The sequence below is a fragment of the Thalassophryne amazonica genome, chromosome 15, assembly GCF_902500255.1.
Source record: "Thalassophryne amazonica chromosome 15, fThaAma1.1, whole genome shotgun sequence".
Taxonomy (NCBI): Eukaryota; Metazoa; Chordata; class Actinopteri; order Batrachoidiformes; family Batrachoididae; genus Thalassophryne; species Thalassophryne amazonica.
Window position 1 is genome coordinate 3,913,136 of NC_047117.1, and position 25,178 is coordinate 3,938,313.

Below are 25,178 nucleotides of genomic sequence, written 5' to 3' on the forward strand. Positions count from 1 at the left end.
GACATGACCAACAGCCAATGACAATGGAGAAGCATACAGGGTGGCCAATCAGATTGCAGGAAGAGCAGGCGGCCGCTCCCGCCCCTGTGAATGGACTGAGTCCTCGGCACCTGGACTTCTCTCTGCTTTTCTACTGATACAAGGTTGGAATCGTTTCTTTTATCCTAATTAACTGTGCTTTACTTTTGTTAATCTTTAAATGCAACAGCTACGGACTTCAGCTCCTTAATTTGCTGCTGTGTGAATCCTAGCAGTGGTTACACATTACCTCTCTCTCTCTCTCTCTCTCACTTTGGAGACACAAAAACTTTTTTCCGCTTGTGTGCATTTGCGTCCGTTTTGTCAGACCCGGCGCCAGAAAAAAAATATTAAGGGGGTGATGAGTTTATCACAGGGGGCGGGGTCCCCCCCCCCCCCAAAAAAAAAATAGTGCGCACCGGAGGAGACGTGCGCTCCTGGAAAGCTCGTGTATTTACGCTGCACCGTTGTAAGAGACTGACCAAGAGCGAAGAGTGATGACTATTTTTTTTAAATTATTACTTGAACGTATAGACGCTCGGTCAAGTGATCTCCTGCATACCACAGAGCTGGTGTTCTGTCGAGATGAGGTGCGCCAACTTTCGACACTCTGAGCTGTGACGTACCTTCGCATTGTCCAATAGGAATATACATATATATATATATATATGTATATATGTATATATATATATATGTATATATATATATATATATATATGTATATACGTATATATGTATATACGTATATATATATGTATATATACGTATATATATATATATATATATATATATATATATATATATTGCTCTAAAGTGGACACAAAAATCCAGTTTCCTCGGCTGGGTCAACAGTTAAAACACAGATTAAGCACAAAACATTCAGAGCTCACATGAAGGCACACAAACAGAGAACTGGACCGGCAGCCAACTTGAAAAAAGACCAATTTGACCTACTGTGTGCTGACACAGCAGCATTTGGAGTGCTCAAGAAAATGTGGCCTCAGTTATTCCTCTCTCACTATGAAGATTTCCATCAACCACAGATGGGACAACCTGTGTGGCGTTGCTCAGTAACAGTCCACTGCACAGATAAAAGTGCACACTCTAATGTGCACGTCGCATTCTGCTGGTCACCTGCAGTACACTGATGCAGCACGATCGCATCATATCTTCATGAATTGTGTGGCCAGTTTAAGTCTACGTAGACACACACGGGTCCTGACCTGAAATATGAGAACTAACGTGTGCTGCGATCAGTGTTTGTTCACATGATGGACTCTGATGGACTACCCAGCAGTGGGAAATAAGTTTCATTACACTAGAAGTCTTTCAGAAAGCGCTGTAACTAGGTTTAAGGATATGATTCCTTTATGTTCTCTAATGCCATATACCAACACAGTGCAGAGTAGCTACCTAAACTCTGTGAGTGAGATAGAGTATCTCGTCAATAGTTTTACATCCTCATTGAAGACAACTTTGGATGCTGTAGCTCCTCTGAAAAAGAGAGCCTTAAATCAGAAGTGCCTGACTCCATGGTATAACTCACAAACTCGCAGCTTAAAGCAGATAACCCGTAAGTTGGAGAGGAAATGGCGTCTCACTAATTTAGAAGATCTTCACTTAGCCTGGAAAAAGTCTGTTGCTCTATAAAAAAAAGCCCTCCGTAAAGCTAGGACATCTTTCTACTCATCACTAATTGAAGAAAATAAGAACCCCAGGTTTCTTTTCAGCACTGTAGCCAGGCTGACAAAGAGTCAGCGGCTCTATTGAGCCGAGTATTCCTTTAACTTTAACTAGTAATGACTTCATGACTTTCTTTGCTAATAAAATTTTAACTATTAGAGAAAAAATGACTCGTAACCATCCCAAAGACATATCGTTATCTTTGGCTGCTTTCAGTGATGCCGGTATTTGGTTAGACTCTTTCTCTCAGATTGTTCTGTCTGAGTTATTTTCATTAGTTACTTCCTCCAAACCATCAACATGTTTATTAGACCCCATTCCTACCAGGCTGCTTAAGGAAGCCCTACCATTAATTAATGCTTCGATCTTAAATATGATCAATCTATCTTTATTAGTTGGCTATGTACCACAGGCTTTTAAGGTGGCAGTAATTAAACCATTACTTAAAAAGCCATCACTTGACCCAGCTATCTTAGCTAATTATAGGCCAATCTCCAACCTTCCTTTTCTCTCAAATATTCTTGAAAGGGTAGTTGTAAAACAGCTAACTGATCATCTGCAGAGGAATGGTCTATTTGAAGAGTTTCAGTCAGGTTTTAGAATTCATCATAGTACAGAAACAGCATTAGTGAAGGTTACAAATGATCTTCTTATGGCCTCAGACAGTGGACTCATCTCTGTGCTTGTTCTGTTAGACCTCAGTGTTGCTTTTGATAGTTGACCATAAAATTTTATTACAGAGATTAGAGCATGCCATAGGTATTAAAGGCACTGCGCTGCGGTGGTTTGAGTCATATTTGTCTAATAGATTACAATTTGTTCATGTAAATGGGGAATCTTCTTCACAGACTAAGGTTAATTATGGAGTTCCACAAGGTTCTGTACTAGGACCAATTTTATTCACTTTATACATGTTTCCCTTAGGCAGTATTATTAGACAGCATTGCTTAAATTTTCATTGTTATGCAGATGATACCCAGCTTTATCTATCCATGAAGCCAGAGGACACACACCAATTAGCTAAACTGCAGGATTGTCTTACAGACATAAAGACATGGATGACCTCTAATTTCCTGCTTTTAAACTCAGATAAAACTGAAGTTATTGTACTTGGCCCCACAAATCTTAGAAACATGGTGTCTAACCAGATCCTTACTCTGGATGGCATTACCCTGACCTCTAGTAATACTGTGAGAAATCTTGGAGTCATTTTTGATCAGGATATGTCATTCAAAGCACATATTAAACAAATATGTAGGACTGCTTTTTTGCATTTGCGCAATATCTCTAAAATTAGAAAGGTCTTGTCTCAGAGTGATGCTGAAAAACTAATTCATGCATTTATTTCCTCTAGGCTGGACTATTGTAATTCATTATCAGGTTGTCCTAAAAGTTCCCTGAAAAGCCTTAATTCAAAATGCTGCAGCTAGAGTACTGACGGGGACTAGAAGGAGAGAGCATATCTCACCCATATTGGCCTCTCTTCATTGGCTTCCTGTTAATTCTAGAATAAAATTTAAAATTCTTCTTCTTACTTATAAGGTTTTGAATAATCAGGTCCCATCTTATCTTAGGGACCTCATAGTACCATATCACCCATTTACTTATGCAACCATCATTTTGGCTTTTATATTTTTAATTAATTTATATCAAGTTGTAGAGATTTACTTTCAGTTTGAGTCTAAGGAAGGCAATTTTAGAAATTTTTATGTTAAGAAGCCTGATTTTTCTTTTTGTATTTGAAATGCCATAAACAAAATAAAATGCATGAAATACCAAGGGGCTGAATACTTTTGCAAGCCACTGTACTTACTGTGGACGGGATCAGTCTGGTGGTCTGTATCTGCCAATTATTTAATCTGAATGTTTGCACCAAACGGGAGGTCGCACCTTTAGACTTCCTTTGCTCTGGAGTGTTCAGCTGGAGAGTGTGTGTTCAGGACCCATGGGATCCGGATCTCTCTCGGCCTTTTCGTGGCACTCAGAATTACTTTCTTTTTGGCTGTAAGACTTCAGTGCACACTGATGCTGATTTGAGAATCACAGCTGGAAAAATAATCTGCAAAGAAAGGCTTTTTCTTTTTTTTTAATAAGAGAAACCTCACAGAGCCAAATGGATTTCAGTTCAGAATACTTCATATTAAAGCAGTTTTTATTAATTTACTCTATCAAAATAAAAGAACACGGAACAAGCTGAAAATAACATTTTAAGGAATGTGCTTCAGTAAAAAAAATAAAAGCTACAACTGGTCAAACAGGCGGCGCTTTATTTCAACCAACATCAAATAAAGCACCACTTAATAGATTCATGTATATATAAAGATATTTATATATATATATTTATATAGTTTTCATATACACCTTCAGGCAACGACTAGAGAGGATTCTTTACAGAATCAAGTTTCATGTGGTTCTCTTTAATTTACAGGTAAACTTTATGGATAATTAAACCACAGAAGAAGCCAAGGCAACGTTTGTTTGCCTCTTTTATCAAGTACAAAACTGGCACAGAGGACAACATATTATACACAGTAAAAATGCAATAAAATTAAATTACGTACAGAAGTTCTGTAAACCTTTTCCCCGGTACAGCAAACCTCAAACGAATAAAATCGCTTTCCAAAACAAATTCAAGAAGTACTGAAATGTGTGTGTATGTGTGTGTGTGTTGGGGGGGCGGGGGGTTTCTTCATATGTTAAAGGGGTGTCAACTGTGGGTGGGGTCAGAACAAAACATCACAGCGACAACATCAGCAGAAGGCAGCGAACAGCAGCACAGCAACAGGAGAAGATGAAGTGGAGCAGAAGGAGAAAAAAAACCCCTGTTTTTCTCTGTAAGTTAATGATGTCATGAAGAGGGCGGGTCTTTAACAGGCAGTTTGGTCACTATGGCAATGGTGGCTTCGACTGTCCTGTACAGCATTTCCAGCATGTCGGGAGTGGGAACGCTGCTTGGAAACACCTGGGAGAAGGAGTGGCCAACATAGCCATCTGCCCCCTCCCCCAGAAGACCCAAGGATGATGGGAAAGCCGCATCCTCTGTGAGGGGCGGAGTCACGTTCCCGCTGCTCTTGGAGCCCGCCTCCTTCTCCACCTTTGCCTCCTCTGACGGGGCAGATGTCTCCTCACTCCTCCTACCCTGTTGCTGTTCCTCCTCACCCGCCGCCACATGCCGAGTCCTCTCAGGCTCCTCCCCCTGTACAAATGCTTCCCCTGTCTCCTGCAAAAGGGAGGATGAGGAGGAGAATGATGAAGATGACGAGGAGGATGCCTCCATTTTCTCCTCTTTGGGGGAGGAGTCCAGGTTTCCAGCGGAGGTGGGAACGGGTTCCGGGGAGGGCGGGTCCTGCTCAGTTCCTGGGTCGATCAGGGAAGAGGAATCACGAGTCTCTGTGTCTGAGTTGCTGGTGGGCGTCAGCGCCTCCTGGTGGTCAGGCTTGGACTCGCCACATGGCGGGAGTGGCGCAGAAGACATGGAGGCGACGCAGAGGGGCGGCGCCACGTCTTCCGCTCGGTCGTCATCGCTGTTCATCCTCTGCCGCTTCACGGGAGTCGCGCCGTCGTCATCATCAGCTGACACACAAACACACAGTCAAATGTCATGTGACACATCGTATCAAAGAAGAGTGAGAGTGTGTGTGTCTGCGCGCGCGGTACCTTTGGTCTGGTGGTCCTTCGCCTCCAGTTCCAAGGCGCTACACTGCTGGACACAAACCCGACAGCGAGACAAAAGCTCCTGGAGGGCGGGGTTGAGGGCGGGGTCGACCACTTGTGGGGGCTGTGCAGACAGCAGCAAAACCAGCGCCCTCAAATCCTGAGAAAAGAAAGAATGAGTGAATACAAATGGACATCCAGCAAAACCAGTTTTTCAACCAGGAGGTCTGTGGGTTCCTCAGACACGTCACACTGACTGTTCCGGAAGATTACAGTCGGTAATGATGCAAGATTTCAGACATTAAATCTGTTGCGTTAGCAAATCATTTGATTTGATTTCCCAGAGTGCAGCTCTGCCTGAAGCAGAAAATTAATTAAATGCCTGTAGGTGCTTTTGTTTATTCAGAATTATTGAGTCTAGCCTAGAGAGGAGGGGATATGCTCTGAAGAGAAGGGGAATGAAAGTCAGCAGGAGCAAGACTGAGTACATGTGTGTGAATGAGGGGGAGCCCAGTGGAATAAGTTTAAATACTGAAAGTGGACTCCCAGCAACCTTGACCCCACCCACACTCAGCTCAGTGGACTCAGAATGGCACAGGAAAAATTCAGCACATGTTCCTGATATTTCAATTGTACGTGGAGCCTGCACACTGCCACCTTGAGCTGAGCCCGGGGCAGTGGAGGCCGTTCATGTCAATCACCACTTTAATTTCACTGCAGCGCTGCACTCAGATTCATGTTAAATGTTAAAATAATTTACTGTGACATTATCTGTATTTCACACTACGTGTATTATGTAAACTTTGCATTTAATCTGCGGTTCATATGTTTGACAAACCATTATGACCAAAGTGTGTGTGTGTGTGTGTGTGTGTGTGTGTTTTCGCACAGCATTCAGCAGGCTGCTGGTCTTGCTGAGTTCCAGGCGGTGAGCAGCCAGTTCAGGCTGCAGGCTGCTCTGTTCACTCAGCAGGTTTGTCACCAAAACACCAATCAGGTTGGAGCAGCTGGGACCAGACAGGACCTGGACCTAAGCACGCGCATACACACACAAACAGGTCAGACTGAAAGGCAATCACACGACAGACAAGCAGGACGACAGCAAGGTTCCTGGTACTGTGCCGTACGTCTGCTGACTCATTAAAAATGTTTTAACATAACGGTGTCATCAACAAAAAGGACGTAAAGTGATTAAGAAAACAAAACAAACTGCATGTTAAATGATTTTCAATGGTGAAAAAAAATAATTAGATTTTGTACTCAAACTGGCTGAGGGAGAGAAGCCACAGAACTTGAAAATTATTTTCTAGAATTGAGAATAAAGACATGTTGTGATGACTCATTTGAACAAAACTAAGAAAATCTTTGGACTTGCCTCAAATAGATGATTTAACTTTTAGCATCAGTGCTTCCTCTACAGGTTAGTAAGTTAGACCTTACTTGTGTGTAGTGCCTTGAGGCACCTTTGCTGTGATTTGGCGCTATACAGTAGTGTTCAGAATAATAGTAGTGCTATGAGACTAAAAAGATTAATCCAGGTTTTGAGTATATTTCTTATTGTTACATGGGAAACAAGGTACCAGAGTAGATTCTCACAAATCCAGCAAGACCAAGCATTCATGATATGCACACTCTTAAGGCTATGAAATTGGGCTATTAGCAAAAAAAAAGTAGAAAAGGGGGTGTTCACAATAATAGTAGCATCTGCTGTTGACGCTACAGACTCAAAACTATTATGTTCAAACTGCTTTTTTAGCAATCCTGTGAATCACTAAACTAGTATTTAGTTGTATAACCACAGTTTGTCATGATTTCTTCACATTTGCGAGGAATTAATTTTGTTGGTTTGGAACCAAGATTTTGTTGGTTTACTAGTGTGCTTGGGGTCATTGTCTTGTTGAAACACCCATTTCAAGGGCATGTCGTCTTCAGCATAAGGCAACATGACCTCTTCAAGTATTCTGACATATCCAAACTGATCCATGATACCTGGTATGTGATATATAGGCCCAACACCATAGTAGGAGAAACATGCCCATATCATGATGTTTGCACCACCATGCTTCACTGTCTTCACTGTGAACTGTGGCTTGAATTCAGAGTTTGGAGGTCGTCTCACAAACCGTCTTCGGCCCTTGGACCCAAAAAGAACAATTTTACTCTCATCAGTCCACAAAATATTCCTCCATTTCTCTTTAGGCCAGTTGATGTGTTCTTTGGCAAATTGTAACCTCTTCTTCACATGTCTTTTATTTAACAGAGGAACTTTGCGGGGGATTCTTGCAAATAAATTAGCTTCACACAGGCGTCTTCTCACTGTCACAGCACTTACAGGTAACTCCAGACTGTCTTTGATCATCCTGGAGCTGATCAATGGGTGAGCCTTTGCCATTCTGGTTATTCTTCTATCCATTTTGATGGTTGTTTTCTGTTTTCTTCCAGGTGTCTCTGGTTTTTTTTGTCCATTTTAAAGCATTGGAGATCATTGTAGATGAACAGCCTATAATTTTTTGCACCTGCGTATAAGTTTTCCCCTCTCCAATCAACTTTTTAATCAAACTACGCTGTTCTTCTGAACAATGTCTTGAACGTCCCATTTTCCTCAGGCTTTCAAAGAGAAAAGCATGTTCAACAGGTGCTGGCTTCATCCTTAAATAGAGGACACCTGATTCACACCTGTTTGTTCCACAAAATTGACAAACTCACTGACTGAATGCCACACTACTATTATTGTTAACACCCCCTTTTCTACTTTTTTTTTTTTTTTACTAATAGCCCAATTTCATAGCCTTGTTTCCCATGTAACAATAAGAAATATACTCAAAACCTGGATTCATCTTTTTAGTCACATAGCACTACTATTATTCTGAACACTACTGTATAAGTGAAATAAACTGAAATTGAATGGGGGGGTGTTAAAATAAGTTTTAACATTGTGAGATCACAGGTAACCTGAAGTAAGTGAAGTAAAAATGGAAAAAACAGAAGAAAAAAAGTCAGCTGGAGCAGTGTGGTATGAGTGAAACCAGACCGTTATCTAACGTTTGGTTCCTTTTTCCACAAGATTAGTTTGGTTAAAAGAAACCTACAAAATTTAAATGCTGAATTCTCAGATAGTTGGTCTGAGAGAGAAAAGTGTGGCAGTGCAACCTTGTGTTTGTGTTTTTAGGAATCCGCTAGCTTAGCGCAGCTACTAGCTCTTAGCCGGTTTAGCATGGCGGCTTCTCCTGTCTCTCCCGCACTTCTCTGCTCTGGGTGTGAAATGTTTAGTTATTCCTCGGCCTCCTTTAGCAGTAACGGTACTTGTAATAAGTGTAGCTTATTCGTAGCTTTGGAGGCCAGGCTGGGCGAATTGGAGACTCGGCTCCGCACCTTGGAAAATTCTACAGCTAGCCAGGCCCCTGTAGTCGGTGCGGACCAAGGTAGCTTAGCTGCCCCCCCAGCAGATCCCAAGCAGCCGGGAAAGCAGGCTGGCTGAGTGACTGTGAGGAGGAAGCGTAGCCCTAAACGGAAGCCCCCTGTACACCACCAACCCGTTCACATCTCTAACTGTTTTTCCCCACTTGGCGACACACCCGCCGAGGAACAAACTCTGGTTATTGGCGACTCTGTTTTGAGAAATGTGAAGTTAGCGACACCAGCAACCATAGTCAATTGTCTTCCGGGGGCCAGAGCAGGCGACATTGAAGGAAATTTGAAACTGCTGGCTAAGGCTAAGCGTAAATTCAGTAAGATTGTAATTCACGTCGGCAGTAATGACACCTGGTTACGCCAATCAGAGGTCACTAAAATTAACATTGAATCGGTGTGTAACTTTGCAAAAGCAATGTCGGACTCTGTAGTTTTCTCTGGGCCCCTCCCCAATCGGACCGGGAGTGAAATGTTTAGCCGCATGTTCTCCTTGAATTGCTGGCTGTCTGAGTGGTGTCCAAAAAATGAGGTGGGCTTCATAGATAATTGGCAAAGCTTCTGGGGAAAACCTGGTCTTGTTAGGAGAGACGGCATCCATCCCACTTTGGATGGAGCAGCTCTCATTTCTAGAAATCTGGCCAATTTTCTTAAATCCTCCAAACCATGACTATCCAGGGTTGGGACCAGGAGGCAGAGTTGTAGTCTTATACACCTCTCTGCAGCTTCTCTCCCCCTGCCATCCCCCCAATACCCCATCCCCGTAGAGACAGTGCCTGCTCCCAGACCACCAACAACCAGTAAAAATCTATTTAAGCATAAAAATTCAAAAAGAAAAAATAATATAGCACCTTCAACTGCACCACAGACTAAAACAGTTAAATGTGGTCTATTAAACATTGGGTCTCTCTCTTCTAAGTCCCTGTGAGTAAATTATATAATAATTGATCAACATATTGATTTATTCTGCCTTACAGAAACCTGGTTACAGCAGGATGAATATGTTAGTTTAAATGAGTCAACACCCCCGAGTCACACTAACTGTCAGAATGCTCGTAGCACGGGCCGAGGGGGAGGATTAGCAGCAATCTTCCACTCCAGCTTATTAATTAATCAAAAACCCAGACAGAGCTTTAATTCATTTGAAAGCTTGACTCTTCGTCTTGTCCATCCAATTTGGAAGTCCCAAAAACCAGTTTTATTTGTTGTTATCTATCGTCCACCTGGTCGTTACTGTGAGTTTCTCTGTGAATTTTCAGACCTTTTGTCTGACTTAGTGCTTAGCTCAGATAAGATAATTATAGTGGGCGATTTTAACATCCACATAGATGCTGAGAATGACAGCCTCAACACTGCATTTAATCTATTATTAGACTCAACTGGCTTCACTCAAAATGTAAATGAGTCCACCCACCACTTTAACCATACTTTAGATCTTGTTTTGACTTATGGTATGGAAATTTGAAGACTTAACAGTATTTCCTGAAAACTCCCTTCTGTCTGATCATTTCTTAATAACATTTACATTTACTTTAATGGACTACCCAGCAGTGGGGAATAAGTTTCATTACAGTAGAAGTCTTTCGGAAAGCACTGTAACTAGGTTTAAGGATATGATTCCTTCTTTGTTGTGTTCTCCAATGCCATATACCAACACAGTGCAGAGTAGCTACCTAAACTCTGTGAGTGAGATAGATTATCTCATCAATAGTTTTACATCCTCATTGAGCACAACTTTGGATGCTGTAGCTCCTCTGAGAAGGAGAGCCATAAATTAGAAGTGCCTGACTCCGTGGTATAACTCACAAACTCGCAGCTTAAAGCAGATAACCCGTAAGTTGGAGAGGAAATGGTGTCTCACTAATTTAGAAGATCTTCACTTAGCCTGGAAAAAGAGTCTGTTGCTCTATAAAAAAGCCCTCCGTAAAGCTAGGACATCTTACTACTCATCACTAATTGAAGAAAATAAGAACAACCCCAGGTTTCTTTTCAGCACTGTAGCCAGGCTGACAAAGAGTCAGAGCTCTATTGAGCCGAGTATTCCTTTAACTTTAACTAGTAATGACTTCATGACTTTCTTTGCTAATAAAATTTTAACTATTAGAGAAAAAGTGACTCATAGCCATCCCAAAGACATATCTTTATGTTCAACTACTTTCAGTAATGCTGGTATTTGGTTAGACTCTTTCTCTCCAATTGTTCTGTCTGAGTTATTTTCATTAGTCACTTCCTCCAAACAATCAACATGTCTATTAGACCCCATTCCTACCAGGCTGCTCAAGGAAGTCCTACCATTAAATCAAATCAAATCAAATCAATTTTATTTATATAGCGCCAAATCACAACAAACATTTGCCCTAAGGGGCCTTATATTGTAAGGCAAGGCCATACAATAATTACAGAAAAACCCCAACGGTCAAAACGACCCCCTGTGAGCAAGCACTTGGCAACAGTGGGAAGGAAAAACTCCCTTTTAACAGGAAGAAACCTAATTAATTAATGCTTCGATCTTAAATATGATCAATCTATCTTTATTAGTTGGCTATGTACCACACGCTTTTAAGGTGGCAGTAATTAAACCATTATTTAAAAAGCCATCACTTGACCCAGCTATCTTAGCTAATTATAGGCCAATCTCCAACCTTCCTTTTCTCTCATAAATTCTTGAAAGGGTAGTTGTAAAACAGCTAACTGATCATCTGCAGAGGAATGGTCTATTTGAAGAGTTTCAGTCAGGTTTCAGAATTCATCATAGTACAGGAACAGCATTAGTGAAGGTTACAAATGATCTTCTTATGGCCTCAGACAGTGGACTCATCTCTGTGCTTGCCCTGTTAGACCTCAGTGCTGCTTCTGATACTGTTGACCATAAAATTTTATTACAGAGATTAGAGCATGCCATAGGTATTAAAGGCACTGCGCTGCGGTGGTTTGAATCATATTTATCTAATAGATTACAATTTGTTCATGTAAATGGGGAGTCTTCTTCACAGACTAAGCTTAATTGTGGAGTTCCACAAGGTTCTGTGCTAGGACCAATTGTATTCACTTTATACATGCTTCCCTTAGGCAGTATTATTAGAAAGCATTGCTTAAATTTTCATTGTTACGCAGATGATACCCAGCTTTATCTATCCATGAAGCCAGAGGACACACACCAATTAGTTAAACTGCAGGATTGTCTTACAGACATAAAGACATGGATGACCTCTAATTTCCTGCTTTTAAATTCAGATAAAACTGATGTTACTGTACTTGGCCCCACAAATCGTAGAAACATGGTGTCTAACCAGATCCTTACTCTGGATGGCATTACCCTGACCTCTAATAATACTGTGAGAAATCTTGGAGTCATTTTTGATCAGGATATGTCCTTCAATGCGCATATTAAGCAAATATGTAGGACTGCTTTTTTACATTTGCGCAATATCTCTAAAATTAGAAAGGTCTTGTCTCAGAGTGATGCTGAAAAACTAATTCATGCATTTATTTCCTCTAGGCTGGACTATTGTAATTCATTATTATCAGGTTGTCCTTAAAGTTCCCTGAAAAGCCTTCAGTTAATTCAAAATGCTGCAGCTAGAGTACTGACGGGGACTAGAAGGAGAGAACATATCTCACCCATATTGGATTCTCTTCATTGGCTCCCTGTTAATTCTAGAATAGAATTTAAAATTCTTCTTCTTAGTTATAAGGTTTTGAATAATCAGGTCCCATCTTATCTTAGGGACCTCATAGTACCATATCACCCCAATAGAGCGCTTCGCTCTCAGACTGCAGGCTTACTTGTAGTTTCTAGGGTTTTTAAGAGTAGAATGAGAGGCAGAGCCTTCAGCTTTCAAGCTCCTCTCCTGTGGAACCAGCTCCAATTCGGATCAGGGAGACAGACACCCTCTCTACTTTTAAGATTAGGCTTAAAACTTTCCTTTTTGCTAAAGCTTATAGTTAAGGCTGGATCAGGTGACCATGAACCATCCCTTAGTTATGCTGCTATAGACTTAGACTGCTGGGGGTTCCCATGATGCACTGAGTGTTTCTTTCTCTTTTTGCTCTGTATGCACCACTCTGCATTTAATCATTAGTGATTGATCTCTGCTCTCTTCCACAGCATGTCTTTTTCTTGATTTTCTCCCCTCAGCCCCAACCAGTCCCAGCAGAAGACTGCCCCTCCCTGAGCCTGGTTCTGATGGAGGTTTCTTCCTGTTAAAAGGGAGTTTTTCCTTCCCACTGTCGCCAAGTGCTTGCTCATACGGGGTCCTTTTGACCGTTGGGGCTTTTCTGTAATTATTGTATGTCTTTTGCCTTGCAATATAAAGCGCCTTGGGGCAACTGTTGTTGTGATTTGGCGCTATATAAATAAAATTGATTTGATTTGATTTGTTCGTCTGACCTTGTGCAGGAAGCAGGTGAGGAAAGTGTAGGCCACGCTGTTGTTGAGGAAGGTGCGCTCGTCCATCAGGATGCACTTGATGTACTCGTTGAAGGCGGGATCCTCACACAGCAGCTTCACACACGTTTTGGCCAGAACGGACTGAAAACAGCAGTGACACACGTTCACAGTCCAGCCACAGTCAAAGTGTCTGAGCGTTTCTGCAGTTAATGTGTCAAAACATCCTGAAAATGACGTTCTGCAAACCGTCGACTGCAGGTGCAGAACATCTTAAGACGTGTAGGTGGAGGAGAAGCTAAAGTGATTTTACTAAACAATCAACTCTCCAGTTTTCAAGATCTCGGTTTTTGTGTTGTTAGTCACTTGAAATTGTCCAGTTAAATTTGGACCGATGTGAAATCCTCTGCAAAATTATGGTTTAAAATGTAGCACGTGTCCTACACTACCTGCATGGTTTTCTTAAAACTTTTCTAAGATTCTGAAAACGTCGATTAATGTCTCAAAACTGTCTTCTTCTGAAAAAGACGACATGAGTTTTTATGGGTTTCATCTTGCGGAGGATCAGAACGAGGATTTTGCTCAAATTACTGCACACTGTCCATTTTCACACAAACATACCCCTCGTCTGCACCAGTCCAATCCCGTTATTCACATTGTGTGGATCACAATTTATCCTAATGTCACAATTTTTTTTAAACATGTTTAAAACTTTCCCAGTTGCCTACAATGTTCTAAAACGCTACTTTTAACCACAGATTACACCTGTTTTCAGGCCCTGGTTGGGTAATGTGATTATTAACCATCGGATGACAAATTAAAACCTCTTAAATCATTCTAAAGTCAGTTTTAAGCAGAAACTATGTGATAATTGGTGAATCGTTACAGACGCTTTGAAATGACGGACGCACAGTGAACGCAGCAGCTAGCAGCTTGTGCTGCTGTGGCGCTCTGATCACTTCCTTTGTGTTTTATTATGAAATAATGCTGAATTTATGTGTAAATGATTGTTGTAGAAAAGCTTCAGATATCTGTCGCTGAGACAGATGATGACTGGAGGCAGCTTGAAGCAGAAACAAGGTGATAATTGGTGAAACGCTGGTGATGCTCAGAAATGATGCGTGCGCAGTGAAGGCCGGGGGCCCGTTTGGTCTGCAACACCGGATCAAACCCCATCCCTGCCACATTTCTCCATGTAATGTGGAGTTGCATCAGGAAGGGCATCCGGCATAAAACTTGTGCCAAATCAATATGTAGATCTGCTGTGGTGGACTCACCCCCACCCCCAAAGAGAAAAAGAGGGAGCAGCCGAATGGACTTTTGTTATTCAGCTGCAAATGTGACAATAACGTGTGCGTCAAAGTACCTGAGACTGACAGAGTTCAGTCCAGAGTTTGGGGAAGAGAGCGAGGTGAAGAGGAAGACCTTCATATGCCATCAACACACCTGGAAGTTACAGCAGAGAGAGAGAGAGAGCGCGGGAAAACCAAATGAGAATGTGCTCAAACATCAACTACAGCGTGTGTGATTTACATCAGCGTCAACCACATTGTTAGTTTAATCACTTTTTAATAATTTCCTCAAGAATGTTATTTTGTTATACTTTCTTTTTTTAACTTGATGCATCTCGACAGCCTGAAGATCTAAAGCTCAGGGTTCACGCGGTCATCACTAATGTTGTTTAACGTCAATTTTAACATTCTGATCTAAACAGCTTTAAGAGACACCTGCAAGTTAAACTTCTTTGCAAGAATTAAAAAAAAAAAATCTTCTTCTCAAACGTGTTCATCCTCCTTTTAATCTGTTTTTGAACTCTGAGCTGCTGCAGATTAACCAGAGACACACCGGATGAGCACTAAGTGACTAGTGTAAGCAGATAACGAACACACAAAAGCGTTAACCAGCAGTCGACACGCACAAACATCATACGTACTGAGTTTCACGAGCGTGTCGGTAAATTTCTCACAGTTGATGGCGACTCGACACAGCAGGTGGATGAACTGATGATACGACAGGAAATAATCCAGCAGCATCCTGTCGTACACCTCGTCTTTACCCTGACACACACACAGAGGAAGATTCTGGAGTTTCAGACCGTCTATAAAAACACTGAACCAAAATATTAAGATGTAAGAAAAACAAGAATAACAGAAAAAGACAGTAAATAACGTAACAACAGGAGGTGGATTGAGCAGTCAAACAATAAGTGAATTAAGCAAGCTTTAGAAAGAAAAAAAAAAAATAGTATTTAGACCAAAAAGCCAAACTCTAATTGCAGCACCTCAAGGACTTGGTCCTTTTTATTATTTACATACAGTGAGGAAAATAAGTATTTGAACACCCTGCGATTTTGCAAGTTCTCCCACTTAGAAATCATGGAGGGGTCTGAAATTTTCATTTTAGGTTCATGTCCACTGTGAGAGACATAATCTAAAAAAAAAAAAAAAAAAAAAATCCAGAAATCACACTGTATTGAATTTTTTTTTTTTTTGTAATTTATTTGTATGTTACTGCTGCAAATAAGTATTTGACCCCCTACCAACCAACAAGAATTCTGTCTCTCACAGACATGTTAATTTTTCTTTAAGAAGCCCTCTTATTCTGCACTCTTTACCTGTATTAATTGCACCTGTTTGAACTTGTTGCCTGTATAAAAGACACCTGTTCACACACTCAATCAATCACACTCCAACCTGTCCACCATAGCCAAGACCAAAGAGCTGTCTAAGGACACCAGGGACAAAACTGTAGACCTGCTCAAGGCTGGGATGGACTACAGGACAACAGGCAAGCAGCTTGGTAGAAGACAACAACTGTTATGATTATTTATTAGAAAGTGGAAGAAACACAAGATGACTGTCAATCTCCCTCGGTCTGGGATTCCATGCAAGATCTCACTTTGTGGGGTAAGGATGATTCTGAGAAAGCTCAGAACTACACAGGAGGACCTGGTCAATGACCTGAAGAGAGCTGGGACCACAGTCACAAAGATTACATTAGTAACACATGATGCTGTCATGGTTTAAAATCCTGCAGGGCAGCAAGGTCCACCTGCTCAAGCCAGCACATGTCCAGGCCCGTTTGAAGTTCACCAGTGACCAGCTGGATGATCCAGAGGAGGCATGGGAGAAGGTCATGTGGTCAGATGAGACCAGAATAGAGCTTTTTGGAATCAACTCCACTTACCATGTTTAGAGGATGAGAACAACCCCAAGAAAACCATCCCAACCATGAAGCATGGGGGTGGAAACATCATACTCTGGGGGTGCTCTTCTGCAAAGGGGACAGGACGACTGCACCGTATTGAAGGGAGGATGGATGGGGTCATGTATTGTGAGATTTTGGCAAACAACCTCCTTCCCTCAGTAAGAGCACTGAAGATGGGTCGTGGCTGGGTCTTCGAGCATGACAATGACCCCAAACACACAGCCAGGGCAACTAAGGAGGGGCTCTGTAAGAAGCATTTCAAGGTCCTGGAGTGGCCTGGCCAGTCTCCAGACCTGAACTCAACAGAAAATCTTTGGAGGGAGCTCAAACTCCAAACCTGAAAGCTCTAGAGAAGATCTGTATGGAGGAGTGGACCGAAATCCCTGCTGCAGTGTGTGAAAACCTGGTGAAAAACTACAGGAAACATTTGACCTCTGTAATTGCAAACAAAGGGTACTGTACCAAATATTAACATTGATTTTCACAGGTGTTCAAATACGTATTTGCAGCAGTAACATACAAATAAATTATTTAAAAAAAATCATACATTGTGATTTCCGTATTTTTTTAGATTATGTCTCTCACAGTGGACATGCACCTAAGATGAAAATTTCAGACCCCTCCATGATTTCTAAGTGGGAGAACTTGCAAAACCGCAGGGTGTTCAAATACTTATTTTCCTCACTGTAAATGTGTAAAGTGAATGTATTTGGATTTTGGCCTTTTGGTCAGAAAAAAATAGGAAAATGTCAACCTGAACTACATAAAACCATAATCTTTATTTTTTGATGCACCATTCTGACCCATGACAGACTAATTAAAATATGTTCACCACTAAAATAATTACTGTGTTACTGTGGAGTGTCTTTGGGAAATACAAAACACTGAATCAACAGTACTTCACAGTGCTGCTGCTGTGATAAACTCTCATCAATAAGCTGCTGATCAGTAAAACCACTGCAGTTGTCGGTTCTAATAAACACCCTTCATGACATCAGGTATTTTGGAGTTCATGGTGTAAAGTGTTGCGGTTGAGTTTGGTGTTGCAACGGCAGTGGCGACGTTACCTTGCTGCTCTCCACCATGGACGGCAGCAGGCACATGTTCAGCTCTGGTCTGGAAGGTCGAATGTTGTTTTTAGCTCCCATCAGTTTGATGTTCTCTCTGCAGGGCAGGTAAGGGCCGAACGACACTGCAGCAAACCACAGACACAAAAAAACCCACGGTCAGAATCCACCGCACACATGCTTGCGGCTCCCAGCAGAGACGTCCTGATCCCCACGGTAAACACCAAGACTGCATTTTCCAAAAGGCCGGATCAGCTTCATAAAACCAAATTCAATTTTGAGTTTATTTTACTCTGAGCATAAATGGCTCGTTGCACACAGTGAGAACAAACAGCGCTTCACAGAACAAATGACCAGTGAAGTATTTTATTTATGCACCACTTGCCTGAGTGCTCTATGAAACACGATGAGCAAAGCCTGAAGCTTTGAAGGCTTTTTGTTCGCCCGTGGGACACAAAGTAAACCCATATCCTGATGCAGGGTACAAGAAGGCACATAAGGATCAGTATGCTCTGTGAGGTGGGGGACTGAAACCATTTAGTCCCTGATACATCAGTAACAAAACCTTATCTGTTCTTACATTCACAGGAAGCTGACATGACACAAAACAAAAGTCATTTCAAATGGCAACTTTCTGGCTTCAAGAAACACTATAAGAAATCAAGAAAAAAAATTGTGGCAGTCAGTAACGGCTACTTTTTTAGACCAAGCAGAGGGAAAAAATATGGAATCACTCTGTAAATTTTCATCCCCAAAACTAACACCTGCATCAAATCAGATCTGCTCGTTAGTCTGCATCTAAAAAGGAGTGATCACACCTTGGAGAGCTGTTGCACCAAGTGGACTGACATGAATCATGGCTCCAACACGAGAGATGTCAATTGAAACAAAGGAGAGGATTATCAAACTCTTAAAAGAGGGTAAATCATCACGCAATGTTGCAAAAGATGTTGGTTGTTCACAGTCAGCTGTGTCTAAACTCTGGACCAAATACAAACAACATGGGAAGGTTGTTAAAGGCAAACATACTGGTAGACCAAGGAAGACATCAAAGCGTCAAGACAGAAAACTTAAAGCAATATGTCTCAAAAATCGAAAATGCACAACAAAACAAATGAGGAACGAATGGGAGGAAACTGGAGTCAACGTCTGTGACCGAACTGTAAGAAACCGCCTACAGGAAATGGGATTTACATACAGAAAAGCTAAACAAAAGCCATCATTAACACCTAAACAGAACAAGGTTACAATGGGCTAAGGTAAAGCAATCGTGGACTGTGGATGACTGGATGAAAGTCATATTCAGTGATGAATCTCAAATCTGCATTGGACAAGGTGATGATGCTGGAACTTTTGTTTGGTGCCGTTCCAATGAGATTTATAAAGATGACTGCCTGAAGAGAACATGTAAATTTCCATAGTCATTGATGATATGGGGCTGCATGTCAGGTAAAGGCACTGGGGAGATGGCTGTCATTACATCATCAATAAATGCACAAGTTTACGTTGATATTTTGGACACTTTTCTTATCCCATCAATTGAAAGGATGTTTGGGGATGATGAAATCTTTTTCAAGATGATAATGCATCTTGCCATAGAGCAAAAACTGTGAAAACATTCCTTGCAAAAAGACACATAGAGTCAATGTCATGGCCTGCAAATAGTCCGGATCTTAATCCAATTGAAAATCTTTGGTGGAAGTTGAAGAAAATGGTCCATGACAAGGCTCCAACCTGCAAAGCTGATCTGGCAACAGCAATCAGAGAAAGTTGGAGCCAGATTGATGAAGAGTACTGTTTGTCACTCATTAGGTCCATGCCTCAGAGACTGCAAGCTGTTATAAAAGCCAGAGGTGGTGCAACAAAATACTAGTGATGTGTTGGAGCGTTCTTTTGTTTTTCATGATTCCATAATTTATTCCTCAGAATTGAGTGATTCCATATTTTTTCCCTCTGCTTGGTCTAAAAAGTAACCGTTACTGACGGCCACAATTTTTTTTTTCCTGATTTCTTATAGTGTTTCTTAAAGCCAGAAAGTTGCCATTTGAAATGACTTTAGTTTTGTGTCATGTCTGTGATCTGCTTTTTTTCTACAAAATTAAACAACTGAATGAACATCCTCCGAGGCCGGTGATTCCATCATTTTTGCCAGGGGTTATAAAACAGAATGAGATCACATCAAGTAGCAGAGATGTTGGAAGAGCTCTTTTTTTGTTTTTTTGGCTTCTTTCTTTAGTTGCATTAAGGCTTGAAACCTTTGGGAAGGTAAAATAAGGCAATATTTCTGGTGCAAATGTTTGGCACCTAAATGATGATACTTCATGGATACCCTGACTGCAGCACTGGAGAAGCTGATTGAGGAATTGTAGTGTTCGAGTTTAAGATGGTCCAGGATCAAGTCTAAGATCCAGGCTTTTAATGATTTCCTGGACTCAGCCATCAGAAGTGTGTCTGGATGTGGTCAAAGTGCTGAACTTGTAGAGACATTCACTGATCTCAATAGTGACATTCATATCTCTGGGTCCTTGGCCTTTGAGATCCAGAGATGCCTGGTAGTGCAGCAGATAACAGAATATTTACAGAGGAATCGTGCAAATGGTGATAGAAGCACCAAATTTTGCACAAATACACCTTAGACAAAAACAATTGACCATTTGAATTTTCAGTAGGCAGCCAGATAGGGGTCAATTGAAGAATTAAACAGGGGTCAAAATTAGAACATGCTCCAATCATATTGAAAACTACACCAAATTATTTTTCTGATCACAATGATTCCAAAAAGGTATAGTTTGGACAATCTGTGACTGAATGTTGTGGAGTTATGGGGTAAAAACAGCAAGAATAGGGACAAAGGTCAATTTCAGTTTGTACAGGGGTCAAAAGTTAAAGTTGCTCTAATTTTGGTAAAAAGTGATGCAAATTATTAGTTGAGTTAATAGGGTTTTAAAAAGGAATAGTTTGCACCATGGGTCTTGCTTAATTATCATGTTACAGGTTAAGATATGTCACATGTCATACAAACAGTAGACCAAACATTCAACACAGTCAAAACCATTCCATTTATTAATCCTATTAGCTCAATCAATAATTTGCACCATGTTTTACCAAAATTAGAGCAACTTTAACTTTCAACATCTGCACAAACTGAAACTGACCTTTGTCCCTATTCTTGCTGTTTTTACCCCATAACTCCAGAACATTCAGTCACATACAGTCCAAACTCTACCTTTTTGGAATCTTTATGCTCAGACAATTTGGTGTAGTTTTCAATATGATCGGAGCATCTTTTAACTTTGACCCCTGTGTAATTCTTCAACTGACCCCTAACTGGCTGCCTATTGAAAATTCAAATGGCCAATCGGTTTTTTCAAAAGAGTTCATGTCTAAGGAGTATTTGTCCAGAATTTGCTGCTTCTATCACAGGATTGTTTCAGTTATCTGCTGCACTCTGGAAAGATCTTATGGAGTCATGAGGTCTCTGGACAGAGGTGTTTGGTGATGCTGATATCTTTGCAGGAGAATGAAGGTCCAAGTCTTTCGGATCATGGTGCTTCTTGTCTCACTGTACGGTTGTGATTCTTGGGACCAATCCTAATACTTTCCCTTCATTAACCCCTTCATGGTGCACATTCACATGAATGAAGGGGTGAAGGGAAGGTACTAGGCCTTAGAATCTAACCAGTGAGCTAAGGTGGCAACTGGATATCTCTGGTACTTGGCCTCTTCGTAGGGTCCTTGGGTAGCACTGGAATGACTTTTCATCAAACGAGCAGTTACGTAGGGAGACTAAGATGAGGAGTACCATTTGCATTGGGAGGGAACATCAGCTACAACATTTTGGCTGTGCCTGATCCTTGCATAGATACCCAAGTGTTGAGGACTCCAGCAGCTGGATGAGTCCAAGGTCACGCTCACGCATCACCTAGCTGCAGCAGATAGACAGTTAATGTCAAGAGGACCGGTTGCCTGCCATCCAGGACCCAAGGTGGTTCCGCAGAACTGTAGATACGGCGATGTGAAGGTAAACGTCAAATTTTAAAACCCAAGATGCAAACAACAATCCAACAAACAGACACAGGTGAAAACTAAAACTCAACAGAAAGAACTACGTGGAGAGAGTTAAATCTGTTTTATGCCTGAGGAGATGGAGGAGGAGGAGAAAGGAGGAGGAGGACAGGTGATGAAGAGGAAACTCACTGGGGATGTTGCTGTGGTGGTAGGTGCAGTGGTTATGCTGCAGAAAGGGAACCAGCGTGTGCAGGAAGTCATGTGGGCTCAGCAGAACCAGCTCCTTCAGCACATCTGCACAACCAGAACATCACATTTCACAGTCTGTCACTACAGCCAGCAGGAAACGAATGAACAAACAACAGCCGCCGCTCAAGTGTTCGTACCCAGGCAGGCGTTCCGGAGCTCAGGGGGGCTGTAGGAGTTAAGGAGGGTGAGCAGTTTGTGAGCAAAATCAATTCTCTCCTGCCACTGGATCACAGCCTGCTTCACGTCTGCACCGCAACACAGACACCACAAGCATGAACTTTGGACACCAGGGGTCAAAGGTCAAACACGAAAACTAGGCATCAGATTAAAATCGAATGATTGTGACATTTCACAAATTATGAGGTCAGATATGTTTTTTTTTTTGTGAAAAGCATTTTGTGACCTTGAGAAAAAAATAATCTGTGTGTGTTCACTGACTACAGCAAAAGCCGCCTCCAGAAACTGTCAAAAATCTCACGACTGTCCCCTGATGGTCCAGCCCGGTCCAAATTCTCTATACAGTCTTGGTCACAATTATTGGCACCTCCGAATGTTAAGGACAGTATTTATAATAGAAATAAATGAAGTATAATCAAAACAAAGTGTCCAAAGTTATTGAAAAAACAAATGCGGGTGCTGCATCACTAGTTACACCGTTTCAGGGACAGCACGCAAAAGGGACGAGAAGAACAAAAGAACTGGTCAAGATTAGGCTCGAGTCTCCCATGTGTCTTCTAGAAAACTGGAGCCTTAATTCACATCAGGGCTTTTTTTGTTCGTTTCAGAATAAAACTTTGTTTCACCGTGAAGCTGAAAACTGGTGATTCAGGAAAATGTTGCACTGTGGACTGTTGCTCCAATCACAGCCATAGCAGCCTGTGACTTAGCTAGTGTTCTTGGTGGCTTCCCTCACTTGTCTCCTCCTTGTATGGCCTATCAGATTTTGAGAACTGCCTGCTCCAGAAAGCCTCCAAGTGTTTTTTTTTAATTTCCAGAATTAATGTAACTCAAATAAGTCTCCTTCATTTGAGGTTTAGCCTCCAGACAAGGTGGATAACAGTGATCACTTTCATCCAGCAGAGGGCACTGTGCATTTGTTTTACAACTAATATTTGCATTAAGTGACACCATCTCCGTTTCAATCCAGAGGACGGCAGCATCACAACCTGCATCATCACGCTTTAAATCTGGAGTGTGGAAACACTTCATTCAAATTACCTGGAAATACAGAGTTTAGCTGCGACTAAATCTGTGTACAAACTGGTGTGTAGCTGTATCATAAAACAGATTCAATTCATCAACCGATGCCAATAACTGTGTCAACACGTACAGTTTACATCCGTATATTTTAAGTTGGTATATGAACGAAATTTTTTGATGTTCAATAACTTTGGACATTTTATTAAATATTTTAAATTGCATTCTTAGAATTAATCGGAATTATTCGTCATTCTGATGAGGGCTGTATACGTTGTTATTGTAAGTATCAAGGTGGACCTAACAAAATGGAAACAGAGCGACGTGCGTTTGATCTGAAACTCTTTCACCCTTGGCTGACCTTTACGCTGCAGGTACGGCCGAGTGGCTTTGAGGACAGACAGGAAGATGGACAGCAGCTCCACCAGGTCTCCGGTCACATGACAAGCTGTCGCCTCGTGGTACATCATGTGGAGAGTGTTGAAGGACTGCAGAACACACACACACAGAAATTATTAGTGGAAACAAGTCAGTCTGTTGTGTATCCTACATAAATGAGATGAACAATTATTAAAATTAGCCACAATTAATTATCTGTTGACCCAGTAATCAGTTAACGACGTCAGCTCTTGAACTGGGAGAAATATGAACCAGTTCAACATCCAGGCACCGATGAGCTTCACTACCAGCTCAGCTGTAAGTGTATTTCTCAAAACAAACAAACAGGATTCAGACTGATCCCAAACCTACCTCGGTCATGAGGATGAGTCCTCTGTTGTAGACCACCAGCAGTCGATCCTCATCATTCTCCAGCAGGATTCTAAAGGCACTAAAAAGGAAAACATTCAACAGAAGCACACATGAGGATTCACATCCAATCCACCTTTATTTATATAGCACACTTTACCAACACAAAATCTCTAAAGTGCTGCACAGAAAACCAAACAACACTAATTAGAAGAAGAAAAAAGAAAACAAAAACGCGTGTAGTAAAACAATTACAATCAATAAAATATAAATCTAAAAATAAAATAAGACATAAAATGCACTAAAACAAAATAGTGAGTCAGAGGACCACAAAATTCTTATGCTGGGTTAAACGCCAGTGAGTAAAAATACGTTTTTAAACAAGATTTTAAAACATCAATGGAGCTGTTTAATGTGTGGAGGAAGAGCATTCCACAATTTGAGGCCAACCACTGAAAAGGCCCCGTCGCCCCGACTTTTACATAAATTTCAAGTATTCAGTTTCACCCCTTATATTAAATAATTATTACTTTTTATTAATTGTAAACGGACTGTATTTCTATTGTGCTTTTCCATCTGACACAGAAACTTGACACGCTTTACAATGATGCTTCACATTCAGACACACATCAGCATACTACTATGCAAGGTGACCAAATGCGCACCTGCAGCAACATAGGAATTAAGTACCTTGCTCAAGGGCCCTGAGTAACTTTCTGGTCTGATGGGGATTTGAACAGAGGACCCTCTGGTCTCAATGCCACCATTGTTACCTATAGACTATCACCTCCAGAATTACCCCATTCGACACAGCTGTTTGCTTCATGGTGTGATCTGTCCTTGGATGAAATTTATTTTTATATATAAACACAGGAAGCCGTGCTTGTTGTCGTGCCTGAAAAAAGATGACACGTTCACGACCCATCAGTCCCACCCTGCTCCCCACCGGTCCCACCCTATGCTCGCTTACTGTTGAATAACAGTGAAAGGACTTCAAAATTTAAGGAAGTCCTGTCAAAGTCGGAGAGCTATGTTTTAACCTGGAGCTTATTTTTTTTTGTTTTTGTTGGACCTTAATTAAGATCAAATGTCATAAATGTTACTTCCAGGGTGTCTGTGGGCTGCTCCCATTTTAAAGGTTTACTACTCAGACCACAACGTGATTGAGCAGGCTTCAGCAGACCTGCAGAGTCGGAAGTAAGCGTTAAAAAATAAAATAAACACGATACTGAGCATTTTTCATCCTCCAGGTGAACTACTGCGGCACTGGGGGCCGTAGGACGACACCAGCTGTGTCCAGGGGTTTTGCCAGGGAAACAGTAAACTGTATGATGACTAAACCAAAGTAAGAGACACACGTCCAGCTGCTGCAGAGAGGGTTTTCCTGACCTGATGAGGGTGGTCCAGCAGGAGCGCCCGTCCAGGCAGCGCAGGTAACAGCTGATGGTGGTCTTCTTAAACTGTTTGACGTCTTCCAGCTCCTCTTCTCGCATGTCGGCATGCTGCGTTACAAACAGCTGCATCAGGTTAAACAGCTCCTCCACCGCCTGTAG

At 41.5% G+C, this 25,178-nt stretch overlaps 1 protein-coding gene across 3 annotated transcripts in view; it reads right to left on the reverse strand.

Moving 5' to 3' along the window:
* Positions 1-3,835: 3,835 nt before the first annotated feature.
* The window catches only part of usp34 (ubiquitin specific peptidase 34), a 98,259-nt gene continuing 76,916 nt past the window's right edge, over positions 3,836-25,178 (reverse strand). For 2 of the 3 annotated variants that reach the window (XM_034189181.1, XM_034189182.1), the window contains 12 exons: positions 25,015-25,172; positions 23,629-23,707; positions 23,240-23,366; positions 21,819-21,926; positions 21,622-21,726; positions 17,425-17,549; positions 15,084-15,207; positions 14,517-14,596; positions 13,154-13,294; positions 6,245-6,385; positions 5,359-5,515; positions 4,550-5,274 (listed from right to left, as the gene is read on the reverse strand). In XM_034189181.1, coding sequence (XP_034045072.1) covers positions 4,550-5,274; positions 5,359-5,515; positions 6,245-6,385; positions 13,154-13,294; positions 14,517-14,596; positions 15,084-15,207; positions 17,425-17,549; positions 21,622-21,726; positions 21,819-21,926; positions 23,240-23,366; positions 23,629-23,707; positions 25,015-25,172 — 2,070 coding nt within the window. Of the gene's footprint in view, positions 5,275-5,358; positions 5,516-6,244; positions 6,386-13,153; positions 13,295-14,516; positions 14,597-15,083; positions 15,208-17,424; positions 17,550-21,621; positions 21,727-21,818; positions 21,927-23,239; positions 23,367-23,628; positions 23,708-25,014; positions 25,173-25,178 lie in introns of all 3 variants that reach the window. The other variant, XM_034189180.1, reaches the window with a different exon arrangement.